The sequence below is a fragment of the Heloderma suspectum genome, chromosome 4 (genome assembly GCF_057233095.1).
Source record: "Heloderma suspectum isolate Gila_16-S chromosome 4, 16-S_ref, whole genome shotgun sequence".
In the NCBI taxonomy this organism is placed as follows: Eukaryota; Metazoa; Chordata; class Lepidosauria; order Squamata; family Helodermatidae; genus Heloderma; species Heloderma suspectum.
The window spans coordinates 26,469,758-26,483,665 of NC_139461.1; the positions used below are offsets into that span (position 1 = coordinate 26,469,758).

The 13,908-nt window shown below is 41.9% G+C and overlaps 1 protein-coding gene across 3 annotated transcripts in view; it reads right to left on the minus strand.

Moving 5' to 3' along the window:
* DEPTOR (DEP domain containing MTOR interacting protein) overlaps positions 1-13,908 on the minus strand; it is a 115,966-nt gene that overhangs the window by 73,869 nt on the left and 28,189 nt on the right. For 2 of the 3 annotated variants that reach the window (XM_084848881.1, XM_084848882.1), the window contains exons 3-4: positions 12,582-12,760; positions 9,007-9,130 (exon numbers count right to left, since the gene is read on the minus strand). In XM_084848881.1, coding sequence (XP_084705007.1) covers positions 9,007-9,130; positions 12,582-12,760 — 303 coding nt within the window. Of the gene's footprint in view, positions 1-9,006; positions 9,131-12,496; positions 12,761-13,908 lie in introns of all 3 variants that reach the window. The other variant, XM_084848883.1, reaches the window with a different exon arrangement.

Here is a 13,908-nt window from a genome sequence, read left to right on the forward strand (position 1 = left end):
ATTCGGAGACATGCGAAAACTGAGGAATAATTCTGTTCCAGTTTGTGTATTAGCTCAGGAAGTGCAACTCAGGTTGATCCATATTAAAATGCAAACTAAACATTTTTCCCACCATCTTTAGTAATGAGTAATATGTAAATCCAATAAAAGTGATCAAAAACTATCTTGTTCATGCCTGTGTTTTATCCACACCAGGACACATCCAAATAGTGAACACATCAACAAAGCAATAGAGTTTAATCTACAGCTACTCAGGCATGCATGATCTTGCCATGGCAACAGGAGCTCTGAAGCAAGACACAGCTGAGGGATTTCTGGTTCAGATACAAGCCCAGCGTGGAAATCAGCCCAGTAATTAAAATTAATAGCAATATGGCCATCATTTTGATGGTGCATGCATGACAGTGAGAGAAAAAGAGAGAGAGGGTCAAAGTTCAAGCAATGTTAAACAGGTGGTTTACCATTACATGTATCCCATTGCCAGGTTACCCAGTTTCAGGACTTCAGGGCAGTTTTTGCCCTCATCACAATGGCGTCTCCAAATGCAGTGCTTTACCTCTCCACAGGAGTGAATGGCAACAAACAACTTATTTTGGAGACAGGCAAGAGCTCTGTTCAAGTGTTAAAGCAGGGTCCCCCACTGCGTGGAGAGTTACTCACATTCAAGTGAATGCAAGCAGGACCTCCATTCAGACGTTGCTGAGGAGAGTGGGACTGGGGACATTAGGGCGGGGCCAGCATGTGTGCCCTGTGCCCCTTACATGCATTTGTGTATCCTGTTTGGACCACAACACCTGAACAGGGTTAAGAAGTATATTTGGGGATCATTCAATGTGGTGGAGTCTAAACTGGTGGCCCCAACCATTAAAAATCAAGTAGGATCCTATCTTTATGCTGTTTCTGTCTAGAGTAGAGCTGGGCAACTTGCGGCTCTCCAGAAGTTTTGGCCTACAATTTCCATCAGTCCTTGCTGGCATAGCCAATGGTGAAGGATGATGGGAGTTGTAGGCCTCAAGCTGACCGCCCCTGGAAGGCCACAAATTGACCACCCCTGGGCTAGAGTATAACAGGGCAGAGAACACACATAGGATTTTTTTTCTGATTTTTTGTTTAATATTATCCAGTTTTGCTTCGTCTGTGTTGACAAAGGCACTGCAGGAAACCTGACAAAGAGGATAAAGGGCCTTCAGCTTAAGTAGCTCATACACCATTCAGGGGCACAATCCTATCTTCTGTTAAGGATGCTGGAAACTAGATATGCTGATCGCACATGTGTGCTTGGAGCACCAGCACAGCACAGCTTGCCACCCTGCTGCACCTGCACAACCATTAACAGAATCATCACAGTCCTGTGCTGGTCTGTGTTGCATGTTAGCATTATGTACTGTACACATACATAGTATTTTTCAAATTTATTTATAAAATTTAGTATCTTGCCCTAGTTCAATTAGAATTCCAACTGGTGCTTACGGTGGTAAAAAAAATAAAACACTTTCACATATATCAATATAAAACTAAAGCAAAAACCAGCAACAGACTATAAAATTGCGATCAGCAGCAGCCACCACTAAAAGCAGATATAAGATGAAGGGCACAATCCTGTGCATATTTACACAGGGGGGGAAAATCCTGCAACTCCCAGCATTCCCCAGCTAGCATGGTTGGCTGGGGAATGCTGGGAGTGGTAGGACTTTTTTGTCACTAAACATTTACTTACTTACTTATTTATTTCTATGCCGCCCAATAGCCGAAGCTCTCTGGGCATTCATGCATAGGATTGTGCCCTAAAAGACTTGGATCTTTGCTTGGCACGAAAAGGACAAAAGACTCAGTGCCAAACAGGCCTCTTTGTGGCATGAGCTGCACAAGTGGTGCACCACCACTGAAAAGGCCCTTTCCCCAGTCCAAGATGGCAGCACTCGAAGGGAGTGCCCCCGTTTTGTATTGGCCATGTCATATGTGAGTGGTCAAGGTACCAAATCCTATTAAAGCTTTTATGCCAGTTAGAAGAGTGGAACAAGTCTCTCAGTCAATCACATCTTCCCAGCACATAGAATTTAGAGATAAAACATTCATAAAAGTAGAGGCAGCACTTTTTTCTATTGCATTCATTGTTTTGCATCAAAATAAATTCTGTTCTAATATCCATGCTGGCCTTTTACAACCTCTTGGATGGAAGTGGGTATGTCTCTTTCAACAGGGGATTTCTGATTCTGAAATGCAGTTGCTGTGTTAGTAAGCAAATTTTGCATGTGCTCGCATGATAAATAGCATCATGGGAGTCTTTAGAATGGAAAAGCCTATTATGTCATCCTGTCTACTTCTCCCTTTAACACAGGATTATTCCCTAAAGAATACTGTAGAATGTTTCATCTAAGGCTTTAAAGTCTCCAGTCATCAGAAATCTTGGAAATGGCACAGAACTCCTACAAAAATGCTGTAGAGACTGTAGAAACTACAGCGGGAAGAGGAACTGTTAAACCCCTAGAGATAGAAAAATACTAACTTTGTGCACAACTACAGTCTGTTCTGCCACTTCAAGTCTAAAACTGAACTGGTTTGAATTACTATTTCTATAACATTTTTCAGCACACGTTTATCTGTGATTAATAGTTTAAAATACAAGACCTTTTATTTTAAATATCTCATTAAAAAATATCCTGCTTCCAAACAAAGCCGTTTCAATTATCCATTATTTCATTGCCTGTTTCTCCCCCTCAAAGGCTAAGTATGGTTATCAGTGATTATGGCATTCTTTGGTGGCGGCAGGAAGCAGTGAGCATCACACCTGTTGAAAAACTATCATCTTAGGGACAAACTAAATGAGGCACAAGATATCTGTGAGTGGAACCTTGTGTATTATAATACTCAATTGTAGAGATGGATGAATCCATCTGTTTCACTTTCTACAATGTCATGTATAGCAAGCAAAGAGTGCCTTGACTGGGTTTGGTTACTTTGTCAGGCAGTCATGTCATGGTTACTTCTGCCCTGGATACTTGCAACATGCTATATATTGGGCTGTCCCTAATGACTACTGGAAAGCTTCAGCTGATATTGAGCATTTCTACACCAGGCTAAAATCCACAACTTTACTGGGGCTTTCTGCTTCCGTTTTAAATCCAGGATCACAACAGGCTCCCTTTACATGCCCTCCCCCACCACATCCCCCCTTATCTGTGTTGTTCTATATGTTTCATTATAGAGCCACTAGATGGCGCTGTGGTCTAGCACTTCTTATTGCGCAACTTCCTCTTTTCACCGGAAACTCAATGCTTTTCACAAGGAAACTCTCTGTTTTCTAGTCATTTTCTGGGTGCAATTTAAATATTTAAAGTCCTTAACTTAAAAAGATAAATCTCCTGTAGGAAATGTAGTTTGATAATTTGTCACGGTGTTCCTATTTTTAAAGTATATATTGTTCTCCTGGATTTAATATACACGTTCCATTATGCATATTAGTTGTTCGAAGTGTCTTGTTTTTACCAATGAGAACAGAGATAACATAATAATACGATTTCTAAAAAATAAAAAAATGCATTTTTCCCCCAAACACAAGTTTGTTCTGGGTTGTAACTAATGTTACTCTCACTTAACTCCCATTCATTGCAATGGGACTACTCTAAGTAGGACCAACACTGGAGAGCCTACTTAGAGTCTCCTATGTCTTGTTTCCACATCTGTTTGCGAACATTATTTTCATTATTTTGAAAATTCATATGCATTTTAGGCCACCTTGCACAAGTTCAAAATCCTTAACTTCTGTGGCATACTCACCAACTAACAATATTTTCCATATTCAGCAAAAGTCCAATCGCAATTTATAAAACAGCTGAGTGGAAGATCACATGCTTTGCACATGGTTCCAGGTTCAGTCCTTGCTATCTCACTTTTAAAAAAGACCCTGGGTAGCATAACTGGGGAAAACCTCTTCCTGAGTTCTTAGAGAGTTAGAATACCCAGTACTGGACTTGATGAACCAATGGTTTGACACAGTGTGTTTGCAGATGAGCCATTCATTGTGCAATCGCCTTGCCTCATTCACAAAATTTTACAGGGGCACCAGACGCCATCCATTAGTAACCGTCCCTTATTTTCCCACTTCTTCTTCCATCTTTGTTCGTGCTACAAAAATATTGTTAAGGAAAGAAAAGGGGAATAACTACACAATGTCTTTTGATTGGTAGCGCTAGGAGCCATCCATTTGGAAGCCCCCTCAGTTAATTCATACTGAATTATGAAAAATGAATTCAATATTAATGCAGATAAATTAAATGAGCATTGGTTTAATATGCATGCATTTATTCTGAGCACAGAAATCAAGTTTCTGTCAGGGTGGAAACTGAGCCGATAGAACCCCAGAGCAGTTTTGATTCTGAGGAGGATCAGCAATCCGTGGGAGAGGAGCCAGCTCATCCCTCACAGGCACAGCAGCTGGCAGAGATCCCTCCTATCGGCATTTCTGAGATAGATAGTAATCCTGGCAGTGAGAGAGTGCGGGAGGGGGGCTTGCTAGACGCTCGACGCAGACGCAGGGAGTGACGAGCGATGGAGGGTGCGGAAAGGAGGCGTAGCGCAAGCAACGACGCACAAGCAACGGCCGCGTCCCGTGGACCCAAGGGAAAGAGAGAGGATCTCTCCCTAAGCCATAAGTTCAGGGTCTTCAAGTGATTCTCCTTCAAACGGGGACCAACTGCCTAACCCGGAGCATAGGCTACTCTGCTGTTCATTGCTTAGTCGCTGGTGATTCGCATCTGAAAGAGTCATTAAGTTGTAAAAGGATTAAAGCCTTGAAAAGAATCCTTTCGTCTGTGTCTTGAGTTGGCTATTGGAGCGTACTGAAAGAGGCCGCTAGGGCGCTCCTGACAGTTTCTTTGCTGGAGAATTTGGCTGGGTTTAAAAATGTACAGAGAACACCCAGCCCTGCCTTTCATCAAATTACATTAGAAATTACTGTGGCTGCCATGGACTGTTTCAAGTCCTGTTATTTAAAGGGGTGGGGAGAGAGGGGAACATCTCAAGAGTCTATCTGTATTCCATCACTGGGGCAAGAACATCTTTCTCCATCTCTTCTAGGCTGAATTCCAAGTTGGAACATCTAACTTGAACCACAGCCATTAAATCTTGCAATTCCCCACCATTTATGAAAACAATCTTCTGTGGAATTACATCAGTGTACTGAAAACACAGCATGCCCTCCCATTTGCTGTGTTTGACATTTGGAAATGAAGGATAATTTGTTTTACTGGCTACTGTAAACAAAAGCAGCAGCAAGACACATTCAGTAAGGGAGGGAGGGAAAGAAAGACAGACAGACAGACAGACAGAGGAAATAGAAGGAAGTGACACATATTCAGACTAAAGAACCATTATTACAGTCTTCCCCTGTTCTTGTACGCTCTTACTTCAGCCTTGTAAATAAATTCAAAAAAGGCACTAGCCCATTCAGTGTTTTGCTAGCCCACTTATCTGAAGCACATCAACAGTCTGAAAGAACAGAAACAGCCTGAAAAAAACAGAACCAACTCACTTCCAGTTTATCAAGGCTTCCTTCACTGGCTGCCTGGAGGAGAACCTTGCTTATCACAGGTGACCAGGTGAATGGCCATTGACATACCTGCCTTACTTCCATATCTGTGCCTTAAGGCAGCCTTCCCCAACCCGGTGCTTACCAGATGTTTTTGACTATAACACCCATCAGCCTCAGCCAGCATGGTCAATGGTCAGGGGTGATGGAGTTGTAGTCCCAGACATCTGGAAGTTGGGAAAGGCTGCATTAAGATATGTAGTGAACAGCCACATCTTGCTTCTATCTCCCCCATCTCCTTCTGATGCGATCAGTGGTCTTCTTCAGTCACTTCCTGGGGGTAAACAACATGAGGTGACCAGGCCATCTCTATCATACCCTATTGGTTAGATTCCTGGGCACATCTTGGCAGACCACTCTTAAAGAAAGCGTGGTGGCTTGGTTCATTGGCATTTATGAATCAAATATTTGGGGTGGGGTAGAGGCTGAAAGAGACACCGTAAATGGACGCTCCACTAGCTCTAGTGCCCTCCACAAGATTCTTCCTGTTATTCTCAGTCTTACAAAGCACCCTATTTATGGTTTCTACAATGGATTCAGAAAGCATTCTCCAGGATTGAATATATTGGCTTCTCTCATGTTGCTTCTCCTCTGTAGGCAAGAACATGAAAAATAAAAACTGGACAGTGCTGGAGACAGGCCATTGTTTTTAAGAGTGTTGGAGTGGATTTCAGAGTGATCTGAAATCATTTCTTTTGTCCTGCTGTCATTTTTGGTCAAAACAGGTTTTGCAGATTTTTGAAGGTTCAGGGGAGGGCAACGAAGATGATCAGGGGACTGGAAACAAAGCCCTATGAGGAGAGACTGAAAGAACTGGGCATGTTTAGCCTGGAGAAGAGAGGACTGAGGGGAGATAGGATAGCGCTCTTTAAGTACTTGAAAGGTTGTCACAGAGAGGAAGGCCAGGATCTCTTCTTGATCATCCTAGAATGCAGGACACGGAATCATGGGCTCAAGTGACAGGAAGCCAGATTCCGGCTGAACATCAGGAAAAACCTCCTGTTAGAGCAATATGACAATAGAACCACCTACCTAGGGAGGTAGTGGGCTCTCCCACACTGGAGGCGTTCAAGATGAGGCTGGACAGCCATCTGTCAGGGATGCTCTGACTTGAATTCCTGCATTGAGCAGGGGGTTGGACTCAATGGTCTTATAGGCCCCTTCCAACCCTACTATTCTATGATTCTATGAAGCATCATGAAAGCCAGAAAAGCTTATTTGACTTGAGATGATACGGGGGGGCGGGGGGGAGGAAGTGTGCACATCACAAACAGTGATTCCTCTATCAAGCCACTTTTAACTCTGTGGGGGAACACACACCCTGCCCACACACACACACACACACCCCATCAGTGACACACACACTGATCAGAGTAAGACCTTCCAGGAGGCATTACGGGTGCAAACCTATGCATGTTTAGACAGAAAAAAGTCCTACAATTCCCAGCATTCTCTACTCATTCATGCTGGCTGGGGAATGCTAGGAGTTGTATGTCTTTTTTCTATCTAAACATGCATAGGATTGCACACTTAATTTTTAATCTTTGACTGTTGGCTCCTTAATGTTTTAATGTTTAATACTGTATTACTTTGATACTTTTATTTTTTGTTTATTTGGTTGGTTATTTTGTTGTTGTTGTTTTACTACTGCAAACAGTCCTGAGGGCATTTGCCAATTGGACAGTATACAAATCTAACAAATAAATAAATAAAATTGTCTCTCAGTTAAGTTTTCTGAAGCGCAGTATGTACAAGTGCTATTGGTTCTGGATTCATGTTCAAGGTATCATTTTTCATTTCAATGTATTCCCACTCCCTTTTTCAATATGAACTTTATATTGAGATGGAAATAATATCAGCTGCAAACAATCAAACTGTAACATCTTACCCAATTACGTACACCTTAAATAGCCACGTGTACTTATCCAGGATGGTAGCATTGTCCCCAAATACCCCATGTGACTCGCCCAATAGCACATCTGTTCACCTTTTGTACCATCCATTTCCAGTAAGTGTCAGCTCACATATTTTATTCATTTCTAATTGCCAGCTGCACCCATGTTGCAAGAAATCCCCATAGCCTGAGCAAAAATTACATTCACCTTGTGGCGGATGGAAAACACGGTCTAACTTCTCTGTTATTTGACCCACATAATCTGGCAGGATATTCAGTATCTCCACGCAACCATCTGTTTCAAATCTTAATTATATGCTCTGGATTTGTCTCCCTCCCCTGAACCCTTGTTAATTTTAGTATAACTTTTCTCTTGGGAAAATGGAGGAGATGGAAGATGATGAGAATGAAGGATTGTTTAATTTTTTTTTTAAAAAAAACTGTGAATACAGTAACAGTTTTTCTAGTTATTCATAAACGTAAGTCAACAAGCTGGACCTGTAACAAAACGTTGCAGTGTGGATTGCTTCTATTCAGGATACTCCATTTCAATCATCCTCTCTCTTTGTTTTCCATCCCCTCACCCCATCCGCAACAGCCAGTCAGCCTTGCATGCCCACTGAGCATGCTCAAACCTTGTTGGGCTGTCTTTGGAAGAGATTTCCCCCTTAGCATTTTTTTCCTTCAGGTTTCTTTGTACTTCTACAAACCTTGGGATTCTCTTGAGTCTGCTTATACCTCCCCTTTGCATGTGGATGAAGCCATCTTGGCTACATAAGGATCAGCACTCAGAAGATTGAATTTTCCATTAGCATATGGGATCAGCAACAAAATGTTGTAGCATGGAATGCTCCTGTTCACTGTTCCAGTCAGTCAGCTGTGCCCTTTCCTAGGATATTCCATTCCATTTCCCTTCCCACAAGTTTTCTGTTTTTTCCATCCAATTGTCAGTCAGCATTCTACAGCTACTGACCATAATTCATCGTCATCGGTCTTGGGGACCAATGCTTTCCCACACTTGTTATTTTCTTAAGATTTCTGTACTTCTGCGAACCTTGTATTTCTGCTAATTTCAGGCTCCCTCAGGCCTGCTGATACCTCCCTCTTATGCATATTGTGCAAAAATCTACAGAATATTTTATCTGCTATTCCTCTCTCTCCTAGTGTAGTACTACATGCAACATTGTCATTACAGGGAATTCCCATGTAGTCACACCCTTACAGGCATCTCCAGACTTATGAATTAATTTCAGGGAAGGCAATTCCATGTGGGTCATCATGGAAACCCTACAGACAGACAAACTCAATGAATGTTCAAGATTTCCATTGAAAGTGAAAACGTCTGGAGATCTAACTTTTGCCCACTGAAGCTCTAAAATATGACAGACCTTTGCCACATAAGGCTTTCAACTCGTGTGCGTGGGTTTTGGCCACATAAGCAATGGCACTCATGCTTGGACATTGGAAATAGAGGGAATGAAGATAAAAATCAGCTCTCACTTTCTACACACTGTGTGCAACGTACTTTTCATATATTCTCTGTCCTCTCATGAACGCCTTTACTTCATTGTCAAGTGGGAACGTTCCATCGTCTTTTCTAAAGCGGTAGAAAAGTTTGAGATCCTTGAATTCCTTATGCTCATCGCAAACTGAAATGTAAAAACACAGGAAATCAGGAATACTAAACACTTCACCACAACAGGTTAAACGTCCAATAACCATCGTTATGAACTCAGAAACAAAGTTGATATGAAGAGCAAAGTTTTCCAATCTCAAATCAGTCTTGTAAATAAATCAACAAACGTTACTGGCCTGTAACCTTTTTTCTTTTTTCTTTTTTACTATTCATCATAATTGATTCCATTTTTAAGAATGTAAGAAGAGCCCCACTGGATCAGACCAAAGGCCTATCTAGTCCAGCATTCTGTTCCCACAGTGACCAACCAGATGGAATCTCACAAGCAAGTCCAAGGACCTCAGGAACCCTTTATGGTTCTCTCCACTGCCACCATTTTATCTTCAACAACAATTCTGTGAGGTAGGTTAGGCTGAGAGACAGTGACTGGACTAAGGTCACCCAGTGAACTGAGTGGGGAGTTAAACCTAGGTCTCCCTAGTCTTACTCTGATAGTCTAACTACTACAACACACTGGTTCTAATAGCGCACACACAATCATTTGCGGCACATCAACAGTCTGAAAGAGAGGGAGGAAAGAAGAACAGGTGCTATTCTGTTCTTGACAATAACTTCTTCATCGGGTTGCCTGGGAGCAATTCTGCCTTGTCACAAGTGATCAGGCAAGTGTGGCTGTTTACAACCTGGGCACATATCAGGGCTGTTCACACAACATACTAACCCACACTCAGTGGTTGAGTGTGGGTTGTTGTTGAACCGTGGGTTGTTTGTTGAACCATGGGTTGTCTGAACCCAGGACATTTTCCACAGGGTGGCTTGTTAACCATGCAGTGTGGCTTGTTAACCACCATGAACAACCCAACAACAAAACATGGGTTCTCAAGGTGGCTTGCTTGATGAAAATAAGCCACACTGCATGGTTAACAAGCCACCATGTGGAAAATGTCCTGGGTTCAGACAACACGCTAACCCACAGTTCAACAACAACCCACACTCATCTACTGAGTGTGGGTTAGCGTGTTGTGAGAACCCAGTCATTGTATGTTTAACCATAGTTGCTACATTTAAATATCATTTACATTTAAGTATCCTGTATTCATACGGGTCAGACATAATGCCAATAAATCATTTGACACTATATAACATTCACTATATAATATAACAGTCATTACATGGTCCCTCTTTCCAATGGTTTGATCTGGGTTTGCAAGTTTGTGCTAAGCATAGGTTGCCTGGTTTTAATGTAATGGCAAACTATTGAAGTTTTCCAAGATCCCATTTCAGAAGGAAAAATAATAGGGTTGAGAAGAAAAAAAGCAACAATGGCTTTGAAGTAGGACTATGAAGGAATCAAAACAGAAAAAACAACAACGGATAATTGTATTTATATAAAATGTATCTTTCACTTTTCTATTCCAAAAATGGGATCTCCAGAGCAGCTAACTATTCATAAGTAAAGCAATTAAATAGGCAAGCAAGGCAAATGGCATCAATGAAAATCCAGCAGCAGCAACAAAGGGTGCAATTCTATTTCTTTCTTTCATGCTGGCTGGTGAATGCTGGGAGTTGTACGACTTTTTTTCTGTCTAAACGTGCATAAGATTGTGCCCCAAATCATCTAATGGAGACTAAAATTACAAGCAAAGGCTTGTTGAATAAAAGGCACATTTCACCTTCCCATGGAAGGCAGGAAGGGTCAGGGAAAACTGGATTTCCTGGAACAAGGTGTACCAGGACCCACGTGCCATCACTGAGAAGGCCCTGTCCTGCATACCAACCCACCTACTCTCTTAGGCAACCTTCCCCAACCTGGTACTCTCCAGTTGTACGGCAACTCTAATCAACCCCAGCCAGCATGACCAGTGGCCACGGAATGATGGGAGTGGCAGTCCAACACATATGGAGGGCCCAAGGTTGGGGAAGGCTGCTCTTGAAGATGGGAGAGAAAGCATGGATCTTCTCTTTCTCTCTTTTGTTAGTAACCCGTGTGGCTCGGTTCTTGGCCTTTTTTTTCATTCTATGTGCTTTTCCTCTCGACAGCTTTATTTCTGTTTCTTTCTTTTGGCCTACAATATCATTGTTACACTGATAATATCCCAGTCTCTATTAATGCTTTTACTAATATTTCCAACTGTCTAACAGCTATTTCTGCTTGGATCATTATCTCAAAGCAAATGTGCATTCACTCCTGTCACCCACCCGCACACACACACACAATTGGCAACTTCACATTTCAAACTTCTCAACAAATCAAGAGCTCACATGTTATCTTTGATCTCTCTTTTTCAGCTTACATTACTCCTGTTGGCTTTCTCTTTATAATATTACTAAAATTCATCCTCTCATCTTCTGAGTCCCTTACAGAGACTCTCATTCTATCCTGTGTTGATCATCAGAGCTGGCCAAAGACGTTTTGCTGCCTGAGACAAAGCAGCTTGTGGTCCCGTCCCCCCAACAATAACCAATAATTTGCTGCCCTTTCATAACACCCCAAATCTGCTGCTTGAGTTAGGTGCCTCACTCTGCCTAATAGTGGGGCCAGTGTTGTTAATCATGGTAAATTACTGGTCTTCCTGTCTCTCATCTCTGTGTTTGCTTAAGTTTTCTCTTTTTTGTGTGCAATTTCCAGTGCAGTCCTTGGCATGTTTACTTGGAAGTAAATCCCACTGTCTTCAGTAGGGCTTACAATCAGGTAAGTGTGCAAAGGGCTGCAGCCTCAGTCACCTCTGTTTCTCTATACTGGCTATCTCTATTGTACAATATTAGTCTGAAACATCTTCTAACATTTAACACTCTTCAGATTTTTGCCCCCGTTTATCTGTCTTCACTCCTTTCTCTCTATTCTCCTACTGGGTCCCTCTGTTCAGCAAACACTAGCCTTCTGACTCCTTGTTCTTTTTCCTGTATGTTTTTCTCGTGGGCCCTTATCCGCAAAACTCATTCCTTTTAGATACCCTACAGGCCTTTTCTTAGTCCTCTTATTAAAAACCTATGCCTTTCCTCTTGCATTTTCTTCTTCGTTATATTCTGTTTTTCATCCTTTGATTGTGGGCAGAGACCTGTGCATTTTATTCATGTACAGTGTCTATTATAGTTTAGGTGCCTCTATAAATTAAAAAAAAAAGATGATAATGATGATATAATCTAGATTGGGGCCCAAATGGCTTGAATAATGTAACATGTAGCTTGGCCCAAATATAATGCATTCATATAGCACTTTGAACACTCAAAAGCACTATACAAATTGCAAGTATTATAATAATTTAATAATCTAACCGTGCATGATTTTTCTGTCTAATCATGTATAGGATTGCACCCTAAATGGCCTCCCTTTAGTTTTTTGTTGTTCTGTATTGGACTCACAATGCATGACACTCACCTCCCCAATGTATTCTCAGCCTTGCCCTGCCCACTAACGACAGTTTCTGGATATGGGCTTGGCAGTGCCGATCCTTTTCACTCACCATGGTGAATAATGCTACGATCCAGTAATTTCTGCACGAGTTTAATTGCGGTCTCTCTGTCTGAGGCCTCCTTGTGATCAATCAGCCAGTCAATCAGTTCTTTGGCAACAAAGCAGTTTGGATACGTCTTCAGGTGATGCCTTCGATCTTTTATTAGCTTTTCTTCATGCAGTCTGAGTCTGTGAGCCAAATGACATTAATTAATTAGTTAATTCATTCATTCATTTCATTTCTATATGCGCAATAGCCGAAGCTCTCTGGGTGGTTCACAAAAATTAAAACCACAAAGCACAACACAAAACAATATAAATATGAAAACTTAAAACCACAATATAACAGTACAACAAGAATAAAACCTAGCAGCAATGTAGAGATTTAAAATACAGATTTAAAACACCAAAGCTAAAAGATTAGGAAGCTGAAATGCTAAAATACTGGGAGAATACAAAGGTCTTCACCTGGCGCCAGAAGGAGTACAACATAGATGCCAGCCGAACCTCTCTAGGGAGCTCATCCCACAGCCGAGGTGTACACAGCAGAAAAGGCCCTCTTCCTGGTAGCCGCCCACCTCACTTCCTTTGGCAGGGGCTCACAGAGAAGGACTGCCTGGGATGATCTTAGGGTCCAGTCAGGTACATATAGGAGGAAGCAATCCTTCAGATAACCTGGCCCTAAGCCATTAAGGGATTTAAATGTAAATCCCAGCACTTTGAAACGGGCCCAGAAATGGACTGGCAGCCAGTGAAGCTGGAAAAGTACTGGCGTAATGTGATCTCATCGGCCAGTCCCTGTTAACAATCTTGCTGCCCTATTCTAGACTAGCTGAAGTTTCCGTACCATTTTCAAAGGCAGCCCCACATATAACACACTGCAGTAATCCAGATGAGATGTTATCAGAGCATGGATAACTGTACCTAGGCTATCTCTGTCCAGATAAGGGCGTAGTGGGTATACCAGCCTAAGGTGATAAAAAGTGCACACTGAGAGTAATTTTTGCAAAGCATCTGTCTCTACAATTGCAAGCTGAAAAGGAAAATCTCTCTCCTTCATAACACTAAACTTGAAGGAGTGGTTTAAGTAGGAAAAAATATATATCTTGCAGGTATTATTTTGCATCCCCACCTTTCCTCCCCTTTGGCTGCAAGCCTATACACACTTACCTGGGAGTAAATCCATTTGAACGTAATAGGACATACTTCTGAGTAGATATGCATAGGATTGTGCTGTTAATAACTCCCATTTAGCACTATCTGAGGTCATGCCCCTAATATAACAAAATGTACCGCTGAGCATGTACAAAGTGCCTCCCCGCCCCTGAGGAACTGCA